This window comes from Equus przewalskii, chromosome 2, assembly GCF_037783145.1.
Source record: "Equus przewalskii isolate Varuska chromosome 2, EquPr2, whole genome shotgun sequence".
Taxonomy (NCBI): Eukaryota; Metazoa; Chordata; class Mammalia; order Perissodactyla; family Equidae; genus Equus; species Equus przewalskii.
This window is the reverse complement of record NC_091832.1, coordinates 17230670-17244278: the sequence shown is the minus strand read 5'-3', so window position 1 is coordinate 17244278 and position 13609 is coordinate 17230670. Positions and strand designations below refer to the sequence as shown.

Sequence of the window (13609 nt, the reverse complement as noted above, 5' to 3'; positions counted from 1 at the left end):
CAACTCTGACCCTGATGCCCTTATAATTCCCCAAATATCCACCACTGTCAACCATGGCAAGTACTTGGATATCTTTGTCATCTATTCCATTTTCAACCATTTACCTAAATGTACGTTGCCTTATTCCACCAGAACAATTAAGATGGCTTACCTTGAAAACAGTACACAATGAAATAAAATATGACAAATTAGAATTACTTGTCTAGGAAGGAAGAATATAATTGAGTAGGAAATCAGGATCTTAGAAAACAAGAACACAAATACTCTGGCCATAAAAACCTACATAGTTGTTAGAATTAGGTTTCACCTTTGATCCTGGGCTTCCTGGCCGCCAAAACAAAGAGACCGGACCAGGTAAGAGATTCACACTATAAAAGGAAGAAAAATAACATTCTTTTGCAAAAGCAAAGGTTTTCCTGGTTTTAAGGTTTTGACTACATGGTACCCCTCCAGTATCATCAGGGTGGGTGAGGCAGGTGGGACTGTCACCATGAGAAGTCAGTAGGTCTGCCCCTGTGACTGAGTTTGGGGCAGCCCTACAGGCTTCTGACTCCCAAGTTGAATGCCCCTTGTCCTGTATCCCGTTATCTTTATTCTAGCTCTGGACTTTTCTCTGCAGGGGATCATCTGGCCTTTCCCACTGCCTGGACCCAAATACATCTCAGTGAGACAGCCAAGTATCTATTCACTGATTAGCCGCATGCCCAGCCCCACGTGGAGAGAGAGCAAGTGCGAGTGCACGCAAGGGCTGCTGGCCTCAGAGAATAGTTTGAAGCTCAGGTATTTCATTTCCTAGCTAACCCCCCATTATCAAGGCCACAGCACTGTCCCACTTTACTGCTCTTCGACTCATCCTTGAAAACCCAAATGTAGTGGAGTATCAGGCTAGTCAATGGGTCCTCATTTTCCCATAGACGTCCATTCTTATTTTGGAGATGTTTCGATCAGTTGTGATTGGCAAGCAGCTTCCTTGCTGAGCACGTTCCCTTTAAATTTCCCCGCCAGCAAGGCCCATCAGGGTGTAAACAAACACTTTGGTGCAGCCCAAGAGAGCCCCTATCTAATACCCAGCACGATCCCCTTACATCCGGAGCATTCTGTAGACACTTTTCCTAGCACTCGCAGCATCCGTCCTCCCAATGATCTTCACAATGACCCTGCAGGGGAGACAGGAAGAGGGATTGTGATCCTGTGTTACAGATGGAGACATGGGAGGCCCAGCGAAGCACAGTGACTTGCCCAAGGTCACTCCATGAAGAGGGGCGGAGCTGAAACCAAAACATTGGTCTCATGACTCCCTGTGCACACTCAGCTGGCCAAAGGGGGTGGGGGGTGAGGCTGTAAGAACAAGGCTTTACAAAATGTGACCTGCCTCCCTTTACTCTGCCTCCCCAAACCCACTAGCTGATGTGGAATAAATAAAGCAGTTGGGTCTCGTCTGTGGACAGCGGGTGGTTGGGTTAACTTTCCAGGAGGCTAATGTAGGAGACTGGGGGCCCCTACTGTGAACAGACCACCTCGCCGGCCTCTTTGCTGCTCAGTTCTGCCGGAGCCACAAGGGGGCAGCGTGCAGAACTCACCCAAGACTGGGAGGTGCCCTGTCCTACCCTTGGCCAACTTGAGACAATTCTAGGAGCTATGGGGGTAGGACTGTCCCCTTTCTCAATAGGTACTAGATCCTTAACCCTCTTCCAGACAAGACCCTTAACTTTTAAAGAGAGGGGCCTCCCTAGGGCAACAGGACTGGAAACACTACCATTTCCAGAGTATTACATCAGGGTAGGTGGTTAGATTTTAATAAGGACTTTCTGACAGCCCAAGTTAATTCACTGCCCTTCCCATCTCACCAACTTTGTGTCTTTCCACTCTCCTCTCTCCCACACTCTATGCTTCTGTCACAATTACTCACTGGCCCCTGAACTCACCTCCATGTTTTCAGAATGTACTGGCTCCAATGCCTGGAACATCCTTTTACTTCCTTTTCCACTTATTGATCTCCTATACATCCATCAAGTCCCCATTTAAATGCCCCTTGCTGAGAAACTTCTAACTCCTGAGGCAGAGTTATCGAAGACCTCTTCAATGCTCCCGAAGCAACTTCTACAGCCTCTATTATTTGTGCTGATATACACAGTCATTCAGCAAATATTTCTTTGGCACTTTGTGTGTGTCAGACATTGTTTTGAACATTGTGAAGACAGCTGAAAACAAGTCAGAGGAGGTTTGTGCTATCATGGAGCTTACATTGGGTTGGGGGCACAGGGAGAGGTGGGAATGGGAGAGAGACTACAAACACAGACCTGAAGAAACCCCTTATCACTTGGTTAGAATTTTCTAGTTTTGGTTGTTTTCCTTACAGACAGTCCTCCTCCAATTCAGGGTCATCTTTGCGCCTCCAGAGCCCAGCACAGGGCTTGGCAGCAAGAGAATAACAGTAACCGAGGAGGGAGCGAACAAACGTGAGCCCTTCCCTGCCGACCAGCCTCCAACACTGCACACCCACACCATCCCACCTCTGCTGGTTTGCTGTCACCACTGCATTTTTCTTGTTAATTTTCTCTTGAGCCCTGATAATATGCCAGGCAGGGGTAATAGGTGGAGATTATTCTTTTAAGAAATTTCTGTGTGGGAAAATAGATCTAAAGCTTCGTACCCAAATGGATTATCTCATTTCTTCTGCACATCCTCATTAGGTGGGTATTATTCTCTTCATTTTATAAGTGAGAAACTGAGGCTCAAAAAGGCTGAGAAATTGCCCAAGAGCACCAACTGGCTGAGTGGAGCCAGATGCTCCAAGAAGCCGCCTGTCCCAGCCGGCTTAGCCCCATCGGTCTCGTCCTCTCTGTCTGTGATTCTTTGCCTACAGAGAATGAGAACACAAACCACCCCCAACTCCTGGGTAGGGACCTACCCTTTGTCTCACCACTCTAGCCATCCATAAGCCTCTGTAAGGTGGCATCTGACCTCTCAGGAGGAGAGGACCCTAGGGTGGAGGTCAAGTGTCTGGTCACATGAGCAACTTGGTCGTGGCCTCCTCAAGGTCCCCTGAGCCGGGCTGGCAGTGTTACCTCCCTGCTTAGGTGCTGGGCCACTACCATGGCCCAGGAAGGGGGCATAGGAGGACAGCAAGGCTGGCACCCAGCTGGGCCAGGCTGGGCTGGGCTCCTCTGGCCAGCTGGTGCTGAGGAGAGGTCCAAAACAGCCCAGCCTCTCTGCAGCCCTGAGCTCCATCACCCCTCCAGCTCCTGACCCCTCCCCTATCCTCCTGTGCACATCTCCTTCAGCGAAGGTGTATGGGACAGAGCTTTCTAAGATCTTGTATGTGTCAAAATGTCTATATTTTGCCCTTTATTTAAATGATGGTTTGGCAATGTATGGAATTCTAGGTTCACAATTATTTGCACTCAGCACTCTGAAGATACTATTCCATTGTCTTTTGGCATCTGTTGTTGCTGATGAGACGCTTACTGTCAATTCAATTATTGGACCTGTGTAGATAAGCTATCTTTTCTCTCTGGTGGCTTTTAGAATTTCCTTTTTATTCTTGATATTCTACACTTTGGCTACAAGGTGTCTAGATGTAGTTTTGTTTTGTTTTTAAAAATATCTTAGTAGGCAGTCTATGGGCCTTTTAAATCTAGAAATTCACATCTTATTTCTGGAAAGAGCCTAGTCACTCTTTCCAGTATCTTTTTCTGGAGCTAATAATATATGTGCTAGAGTTTCTCATTCTATCTGCTATGTCTCTTTTCTTTCATATGTTTAATCTCTTTGTTGTCCTGAGGAGGATTTCTTCAATCTTAGCTTCTAATTTACTAATTCTCTCTTCAGCTGTATTTACTAACACATCTGATTTTGTTTTAACGTCGGTGACTTTAGTCTTCATTTCTAAAATTTCTAGATAGCTCTTGTCATATTTGCTACATGTTCCTGTTTGATATCTTTCTGTTCTTGTTTTACAGATGCTATTCCTTCCTTTACCTTCTTGAAGATTTTGACTATATTAAACTTCCTTCAGATTGCTCCGTTATCTCTAGGTCTTTAAGTATGCATTCTCCCTTGAGAAAGACGTCTTCTTCTTATGTGTTGTGAAGTTTATCCTTGAGATAGTTGTTTTTGGCACATTTTCCTGATTGTGCCCTGGGATAAAGAGGCCACCCTAAGGGATGATTTCTCAGTTGTATCTGCCCAAGCCATGTGGAAGTGCACCAGCCCCAAACTGCCTCTTACATTAGTGTCTTGCCTTGGGATTTTGGCATGGTGTGGATATCAAATCCTGAACCCACACCCCATGTGGACAGGCTTGAGGTGTCATACTCAGATGGGTACGCTTTTTATCCAAAGCCAGGGCCAGGTAGCTAGCAGACAGAAATATCTTAGTCCTGCTTATGGCAGACAGCACATTTCCAGACCCAGCTCTAAGCAGGGAGCCTACTGTAGCCCCTGCCACTGGTGGGGTTTAGAACTACACTTCCCATTCCTCTGGAAAACTGAACCCCTTCTCAGAGGTACAGCTTCAACTCCTGCTCACCTGCTCACCACTGGAATTCCCTCATTTCTGGCCCTTAGAGATTTCTCATTCTTGCTTTTGAGTTTGGATATGTATTTTTTTAAAATTATCCAGCATTTATCTTGTATGTCTAATATTTTAAGGAGGAAGGACTTCAGTAAGTGTTTGACCTAGAAGTCCCACTCCGTGGGCCTCCCAGCCCTGTCCCTGAGCCCCTAGCCTCCTTTCTGAGCTCCCATTCTCCTCCCTGAACCCCTATGTCCCTTACCAAGCCTCACCCCTTTTCTGAACCCCCTTCCCCGCTGCTCCATCTGCAGTCCCTCTTACTCACATCCTCTCCCTCCCTGAGCCTACATCCAAGTTTGTCCCACCAGGGGGTGGGGAGCAGGGTAGCTTTCCTCCATTGCACTCTTGGCAACTCCGAAAAGTCCTTCCTCCTCATTTTCCAACCGACTCCACTGTCCCAGTGGCTCTCAAAGATTGTGGAGCCTCCCAGAAGGACCACAATAGTGTTGTCTTCTGCATGGTCTCCTAGGAGTTGGGGTCAAGGAGGAAGAATCCTGAAGGCAAAGGAGGAGCTGCATGAGAAGGGATGGCTTTGACCTTCACTTCCACACTCTTCTCCCTCAGTGTCTCCTCTTTGTGGGCCCCCCCCCCAACCCTGAGGATCAATGGGGGTTCACTTTCACTGAGCTCAGCGCACTCCTCCTTCCCCACTTCCTCTGGCTGGGAGCTGACTGGCCCAGCAGGCCAACTGGTCTGGGCTGGGGAGAGCTCAATGGCACACCCAGATCTGGGGGGAGAGAAATCCCCGAGCCCCTCCAGCAACTCTCACCTGCTGTGTGGCCTACGTCTCTTGTCCTCTCTGGGTCACCTTGTGAAAGGAAGCAAGTTTGGTCTTTCTCTCAGACTTCCTCCTGCTCTCAGTGGACGTGGATCCCTAGAGGTGAATAATGGATGTGATGCTGTTACCCCATGAGCACTCTCCACTCCCATCCCCTCCTCCTAGGAAGCCCTCCAAGATTGAGAAGAGCTGGTAGGACTAGAGAATTCTCACAGCATCTCGCCTTTCCACCCGAACCCACACCTGAAGAACAGTGAATCCATGGTTCATGTCTGTATGATCATGACTTTGTCACGCATTATTGCACTCAGTCCTGGCAAGAGCTGGGGAAGGTGGGGCGAGGTGGAGTGACTTGCCCAAGGTCACCAGCTACTCCAGAGGTAGAGCCAGGAAGCCCAGCCATGACTTGTAGTTCAGTGCTTTTCGGCCCTGCACTGCCAACCTCCCACTCCTCCCCTCCTCAGCTCTCTCCTGCAGAGCCCCAGCCTCTTCAGCATGCCCAGGCTCAGGACTCGCCAGGCTTCCTGCTTCCTCTCAGGTCAAACTGGACCCTTCAGCCTAGCATTCCAGGCCTCCTGTGTCCCCCTTGCCAAGCTTGCTCTTCCTCCCCCATGCTCTATAACACCCTCCCCACCCCGACGCCCCACCTGCACACACACACATGCAGCACAGCACAGGGCTGAACAGCTACACTCGGCAAGTCTCTCCACAGACCCTTAGTCTTCTTGTCTGTATAATGAGATGGGAACAGTCTTACCTCACAGGGCTGCTGGGATGCCGATAGACAAGGCAGGGAAAGCATCCTGCCCAGAGGCTCAGCATTTAGCATGGGCCGCACTGATGGTAGCTGCAAGCATTATTGGTTGCACTTCTCTGCACCTCTCAAAGTCCTCCCCACCCCATCCCCAAGGAGGCCCCCTCGGCCATTGCCTGTGGAGATTTCTACCTCCTCTCACTGCTACCAGCCCTTACAGCTGTAAGAAAACCCAGGGCGCTTCTGGGGGTGTGGAGAGGAAGGAGGAGGAGGTCTGCTGGGTGGAACCTGACCCCCTCACCTCCATTCCACCAGAACCCCTCTGCTTGAATGACTTTTACACGTTGGGGTGTTACCTTACGATTCTGTCTGGGAAAAGGATTCCATTGCTAATAAAGTCTGAAAACCACTGACTTAAACCACCCCCTTGCTGCTCCGAGAAAGGAACCTGCACCCTTGGTTGACCTGTGGTCACACTGGGAATCAATGACCAGCCCCTAGTCTGAGCCACTTCCAGACCTCAACTCTTTCAGATCCTGGAGTCTCTACCCCTACAGGAGAGAGTCCTTTAACAAGGATTGGGCCATCTGTTGTTCCCCTCAGCTCCCCACCTGATCATAGGTCCCAGTGTACAGTAGGTAGGTGCCAGCCCAGGGAGAGGACAAGTCACAGACAGTTCTGGGGTCTCCCACTGGCTGTGTATCCTTAGGTAAGTCCCTGTACCTCTCTGAGTTTCAGCTTTTTCAATGTGCAAAGGGCTGCTCTCAGTCCCAGAAGGGGCAGGGCCTGGCACATCGTTGGTGCTCGGCAAATGGGAGCTCTCTCCCTCCCCACCCGTGCTCTCAATCAATACTCGCTCCATTGATGGATGACGGTGACAGTGATGAAGTACAGGAGATCTTGGAGCCCTGCTCCCTTCTAGTTGTACAGATGGGAAACTGAAGCCCAGAGCGGGGAAGGGACTTGCCCAGGTGGGACAGTGAGTGAGTCTGGGCAGAGTGGGGACGATTTGGCAGTGTTACCAGGGAGAGAGGTGGGAGCTGGGGGGTGGGAAGGAAGCTGCTGAGGGTAGGGTGAAGGGAACAGGTGGGAGAGAGTGAGGGAGGAGGGTGGAAAACCACAGCACTCCCCCCTCCTCCAGGAGCGGGGCTGGCTGAGAGAGCCTGAGACAGCTGTTTGCTCAGAAAAGTGTCTTAGTCACTAAAGGCCATGGTGGGGAAAGTCCATCCTCCCGGTCATGTCCTGGGAATCCGGATGGGGGCAGGAAGGGTGCCCGGTGACCCGCAGAGTGGCCACCTGTCCTCTCTGAACCAAACTCTTTCCTCTGCCTCCTCCACTCCCCTATGAGCTTGCACACACGCACGCATACACACACACACACACACACACACACTCACCCCAACTAAACTTTGCTTATGGCCTCCTAGAATCATCTTCCCCCTCACCCCTTAGAAAGCATTCCATGTCTCTCCACTTTAAAAAGTAGTGGGCCTGTCCCTCCACCACATAGGCACCTGTGGGAGAAACAGACCTCTGTGCTCTAGGAAAGTCCTTCCTGAGCTCTAACTTCCATCCCTCTAGCTGCAACCACAGTCTCTTTCCTCCTGCTGCTGCTGTTGAGGGGTAACCTGGAGCTGGAGTTGGGAAAGATGATGAGAGACCCTCGCCCCACAGTGGGGGCTCCTCACAGGGAGAGGAAGGGACTGTTGCAGTCCTCTAAATGGGAAGAGAGGCATGGGGTCCAGGGGTGATGCTGAGCTTCAGGATGAGATTTCCCAGAACAGACCCAATTTCAGATATTCTGGGTGTTGATAAGGGCGACGTGGGTTCAAGTGCCATTTCTGCCGCAGAAGAGCCTCGAAAAGACCCAAGGAACACCCCAGATCCCTTACAACTGCTGTCCTTCCCACCATGCAAGTCCCTAGACCCAGTCTCATCTCCCAGGACCCCTGATTGACCAAGCCCAGACAGGCAGGCCCCCAGAGTCTGGGAGGGCAGTGCCACATCTCTAGGGAGAGGATGGGCTAACCTAGCCCCAGCGCTGCATCCATAGCTGGGCTCTGGGGTCCAGAGACCTTTCCCAGCTGCTGGTGAGGACCGGGCATCACCTGCCCAGGGGCACCAGGCTCTGTCCCGGAGCACCCAGAGCCCGGAGCAGGGGGAGCGATTCAGGTCAGACCCCAGAAGGCCCCGCTGCTTTGCAGAGGCAAAACAGTCACTATCGGGGTAGGAGCGTAGGCCGGCTGCCAAGCCCACTTGGGGACACCCCCCCCCCCATTCCTGCAAACCACTCCCTGCCCTCCCGCAGCGCTGCCTCCCTCCCTCCCCCACTGGCGCTCAGCAGATCAATGCTGCCTTTGCTGACAGCTGAGAATCGAGCTCGCCTTCCCGCCCCCTCCCTAGCCCCTCCCGCTCAACTCTGTCCCCCGAGATCCTCCCGGAGGAACCGGGAAGAGTTTGCTGCAGAAGCGCCTCACCCTGGGGCAGGGCTTGCGGAGGGAGCAGCTGGTGTGGCCAAAGCTTTGGGCAGGAGAAGAGGGAAGGAGGATGGTGAAACCCACATTACCGTTGCGCGCAGGGCGACAGGGCTTAAGGAAACGAAGGGGCCGCCCCCTACACCTACAGCTTGAGGGAGGTCAGGCACCAAGAACTTCCCAGCTGGAGAGCCAGTGCCATTGGAGAAAGTCTCCTCCTTTTTTGCGTGGGATTCTGTGGCCTCTGGGCAAGGGGATGTCTAGCCCAGAGGCTGGCTAAGAGCTCACCTCCCAATACTGTGAACCCGGTCCCCTGACCTGGGAGCGAGGTAAAGGGGCCCTTCAGACTGGGTGGGCAGGGAGCAGGCCCCTGGATCAGAGGAGGCTCCTCTTTGAGGCAGGCTGGCCTCACTGGGGGCCTCTTGCCCCTCATGAAGAAGGGAAGCTCAGAGGTGGGGGTGGGTGGGGGGAAAACCGGACACACCTGAGGCCCCCCTGTGCTCCACACACTCTGACACAGCTCGCAGCACTTGGGCACCAGGCCCTTCTGGTAGGAGCTGCTCGCTCAGACGCACACAGCACCGGCACACTTTACACACCCCGCGCAACGTGCAAAGGGCGCAACTCGACGGGGCACCCCTCATCGCTTACACCGCCGCCCTCCAGCGGGGCCCCGACTCTGCACACACACCTTCACCCCCATCCACACCGTACCCACGACCCACACCTCCAAGGACTCGATGCCACCCCCTCGCAGACCCCCAGCCACCTCCTCTGCACACACGCGCAGACACTTCCGCATCCACGCGCACCTCAACTCCACAGGGCGCCGAGTCCCATCCACGACCGTGGCCACAACTCCACACTCCACGCCCCACTTTCCACAACCACACACGAGGCGTCCCAGCCCCAGCCCGGCCCCAGGCAGCCGTGCACGCCCCTTGCACCGGCCAGTCTCCCGCCCCGCGCGCTGCCCTCCGGTCCCGGCACCCGCTCGGCGGCCCGCGTCGCCGGGGCGCCCTGCCCGCCGCCTGCCCCGCGCGCCCCTCCCTCCCTCTCTCCCGGCCGCGCTCCCTCGCTCGCTCCCTCCCGATTTGGGAAGGCGGCCGCGGGGCGGGCGGGGGCGGCCGGGGGAGGGGCGGGGCGGGGCGGGGGAGGGTGACATGTGAGCAGCGCGCCGGCGGCAGGTGGAAAGGCGAGCGGCATGGAGCGCGTAATAAGAGAGTTGGAGTCGGAAAGAGCCGCCCCAGTCGCCGGGGAAGCGGTCGGTCAGCGCGGGCTCCGGCGGCCCCCAGGCTCCGAGCGTCCGCCCCCGGCCCCGGCGCGGCCCCGGCCCGGCCCCTAGCCCCCGCCGCCCGCGCCCGCCCCGGGCCGCCCCGCCGGCCCCGGGTCCGAGCCATGCGCCGCTGAGCGCCCCCGCCCCGGAGCGAAGCCGGGCCCCGGCCCCCCCGCCCGGCGCCGCCCATGGCTGAGGCCCCCCCGCGCCGCCTCGGCCTGGCCCCCCCGCCCGGGGACGCCCCCCGCGCCGAGCTGGTGGCGCTCACGGCCGTGCAGAGCGAGCGGGGCGAGGCGGGCGGGGGCGGCTCCCCGCGCCGCCTGGGCCTCCTGGGCAGCCCCCTGCCGCCGGGCGCGCCCCTCCCGGGGCCGGGCTCGGGCTCGGGCTCCGCCTGCGGCCAGCGCTCGTCGGCCGCGTACAAGCGCTACCGCCGCCTGCAGAACTGGGTCTACAACGTGCTGGAGCGACCCCGCGGCTGGGCCTTCGTCTACCACGTCTTCATGTGAGTTGGCGACCCCGCGTCCCGGGCCGCGCCCCCGCGCTCCCGCCCCGCGCGGCCCCGGCCCGAGCCTGGGCTCCCCGGGGACGGCGCCCCGCCCCGGCTCCGCCTCCCGCCCCCCATTCCCACGCCGACCCTCGGCTCTCTCCTCCCAGGCCTGAGCCGGATTTCTGATCCCCCAGCCTAACCCTAACCCCATCTCCAAATCCTGACGCCTGCTTGACCTCGCTTCCCACCTCCCCACCTCAGACCCTTATATCTGTCTGGTCTCCAACCCCTGCTCCTCGGTCCCAGGTACCCTTCACATCCAGCTTCTTGTCCCCATCCTCTCTGTAATCTGGAGCCGCTAAGTGGGGCTCCCCTTTCCTCTTTCTCACCTCTGTCTCCCTGTGTCCCACAAACAAAGAGGACCCTTTGGCCCCCAAACGCTGTCTGTCCCCTTCGCCCCAGCTCTGTAGCTACCGTGGGCTCCCACCTGGCCTCCCCTTGGAGATGCACCTCTCCAGGGCCCGCCTGCACCCCAGCCCAGTGCAGGTGTTTGGGGGTCCCAGGGAGCCACCTGGGCCCTGACACGTACATGCTGTCCAGCTTATCTGAGTCTTCACTCCGGTGTCCCCCTCCACCCTCGACTTCCTAGCAGGCAGTGTCTGCCCTGCCTGTCCTGCTGGGTGGGCCGGTTGGCCTTCCCAGCTGGCTGGCCGCTGCACCCAGCCTGGCTCTGGACACCCGGAGGGAAAAAGAAAGAGGAGAGGAGTAGGTTTGGAAACACTGAGGCTGCTGGGGGGCCCCCTCCTCTCCGTGGGCAGCCTCCTACTACTTTCAAAAACACTGACCCCTCTTGGATGCAAAGAGTGAATTTTGGCAGCTCAGAGCTCAGTCTTGGGGACGGCCCGGCCCAGGCGGGAACATGAGAGGCCCACTATCAGCCGAAGGGCTGGGCCTGGCGCTGGGATGTTCGGAAATGCCCGAGAGAGACTGCCGGTCCCTGGAAAATGTGCCACTGTTAATCTCTTCTTGCCGCCTCCAGAGAGGGCCCTCTGGTCTTGGGGTCTCCTGGGTGGTCCCCTTGCCTGTCCACCTGACTGTCCGGCAGTCCTTCTGCCTGTCTCGCTATCCCTCTGCCCGACTGAGTTTCCGCCTGTGTGTGAGTCGTCCTGTCTCGTCCTCTCTCAGCCTGAATGTCTGACAGTCCTTCTGCGTCTCTGTTCCATCCCTCTGTCGGCCTGTCCAGTCATCTCTGTGCCTGTCTGTCCACCTGTCCCTCTGCCTGCCTGCCTGACTGTCTCATGCTGCTTCTGCTTGTTTGTTTCTGCCTGTCTTTTGGTCTGTCTTCCTGCCTGACCCTCTGGTGCCCGCTTGCCTGCCTCTGCCCCGTCCTAAGTGGGCCCACAGAATTTCAGAGGTGAAGGGGAGGAAAATGAGGGCACAGGAGCCCCCTGGCCATAGGGAGCGCAGAGGAAGAGAACTTTCTCGGCCATTAAGCTCCTGGGGGTGCAGCCTCGACTTTGTGCAGAGACTCTGGCTGGGCTGGGGGGCGGGCAGAGAGTTGAGAGTGCTCTGGACATGAGGTCAGGCTTAGGGTCGGGGTCAATGGTCGACGGTTAGGAGGAGCCCAACCCCCCAGTGCCCACTGGGCAGGCCTGGGGTGAATATTTTTCGCAGCAGAGAGGGCTGTTGGAGCGATGCAGTGTCTGTGCTGGGGTACAGGGACGGTGAAGTTGGGGTGAGGGGCAGGGGACTGCCGATTCAGAGTGGCTGCGTTGCGGTGGCCTTGCCCACACCGCAGCCCGGGGTGCGCAGGAGTGAGATGCTCCGCGTAGAGTCGCTGCATCTTCCATGGCCTCTTCTTGGGAGATGACTTTTCCAAGACAAGGCTAGGCCTGGGGAAGCCAAGAGGGCTGTGAGGTGGCGGTCCTCAGTCCCCAGGTCTGGCCTCTCAGCCCCTGCAAGGGTCACTGGAGGTGAAGGGCCCGCCTCGTGTCCTTTGGCCAGCCGCTGTCTTCGCCTCCTCTGGAAGGCCTCCCTTCTTCTCCAGGAGCTAAATCTGCTGGTACCTTTGCCCCACATCCTGTCCTTTCTGCATGCCAGGAATGCCCTGGCCAGGGGCAAGCTTGTTCTGACCACTTGTCCCCAGGAGCCGGGGCAGGGCATCTCTCGGGAGCTCTGGGGAAGGAAATGCAGCACGAAAACCTCCAGATGTTTAGGGATTTCAGGGAATTGCCATCCACCTTAGAGGTCAGAGCGGGCCACTTCCGGTGTGCTGTGTGATCTTGGGTTGATCGCTGGGCCTCTCTGAGCTTTAGCTCTAGGCCGTGAAAGTGGGGAGAAATCTCAACCTTGTGGACCTCCCTCAGAGCTCCAGATGTGAGGTTTTTCACTCAGTCACTGCGGGGTCCTGCGTAAGCCGGGAAGTGCTTCCTGCTATCGGACTTTTGGTCCTGCCGCTGCACTTTTAGCCAAATCCTTTCCCCCTCCCAAATGACCCTCAGAGGCAGCCTGAGTGAGGGGAGTCCCATGTGCACAGTTAGCTAGGACCCCCTTTCCAGAGACTCTGGACCTGGTAGGAGGGGCCCCAGCCAAACAGCCTGGAAGAGAAGGGCTCAGGAAGGAGGGAATTGGGGTGAGCTGAGTCCGTTCACCCATGGGACACCTCCCTCGCACCTGCCAGCCAGGTCCCTCTGGGCCCCATGCAGAACCCGCACCTTTTCTGGCACCAAGGTGTGGGAGATTGCCCGGAGGACAAACCCTGGTCCCCGTCTCCTGCCGGCAGCTGCGGCCTCTGGGACATGGGAACCGCTGACTTCTGTCTTCTCCGTAGTGAGATCCAGAATGAGGGACTGCTGGGAGGGAGCTCTCCCTCCTCCTTAGGCCCTTGGTCCTGTCACCAAGCCCCAGCCCCCTCCCTGCGCCCCAGTCCCTGATGTAAGCCCTCAACCCGTCACAGGTCCTGCTCTCTGAGTTTTGAGAAACAGCACGTTACTGCCCATCCCGCTTCTTGAGCCTCTGGGGGGAATACTCACCTCTCCCTGCACCCTCTTACAAGCCACCCCAGCCTCCCTTTGGAAATCAGAATCCCGGAAGGGCCTGGTCCAGAGCAAAGCCCCATGTCCCCCATCTTCCCTGCACCACTGTGACACTCTCGCGGCTCCCAGCCCCCGGCTGCCCAGCAGACTTTCTCTATGTGAAGGTTTACGCTCTGTAAACATCCCCCGGCAGCCTTGTCCCTGGGGTCAGAGCTGTGGGAATGCGGAG

The 13609-nt window shown here is 56.4% G+C and overlaps 1 protein-coding gene and 1 long non-coding RNA gene across 12 annotated transcripts in view; one reads left to right on the top strand and one right to left on the bottom strand.

Moving 5' to 3' along the window:
* Nucleotides 1-4841: 4841 nt before the first annotated feature.
* LOC139081931 (uncharacterized) lies at nucleotides 4842-11074 on the bottom strand. 2 transcript variants are annotated; one of them, XR_011537441.1, is made up of 3 exons: nucleotides 10935-11074; nucleotides 5346-5450; nucleotides 4842-5070 (listed from the first exon to the last, which is right to left on the bottom strand). It is a non-coding gene; the product is annotated as an uncharacterized lncRNA (long non-coding RNA). The 2 variants fall into 2 exon arrangements; XR_011537442.1 differs by lacking the exon at nucleotides 10935-11074 and adding an exon at nucleotides 9395-9521.
* KCNQ4 (potassium voltage-gated channel subfamily Q member 4) overlaps nucleotides 9950-13609 on the top strand; it is a 52794-nt gene continuing 49134 nt past the window's right edge. For 2 of the 10 annotated variants that reach the window (XR_011537427.1, XM_070610056.1), the window contains exon 1: nucleotides 9953-10360. Coding sequence is in view for 8 of the 10 variants with exons in the window: in XM_070610056.1 (XP_070466157.1) it covers nucleotides 10047-10360 (314 nt within the window). In the remaining 2 variants the exon portion in view is untranslated. Of the gene's footprint in view, nucleotides 10361-13609 lie in introns of all 10 variants that reach the window. The other 8 variants (XM_070610062.1, XR_011537428.1, XM_070610057.1 and 5 more) reach the window with 8 other exon arrangements.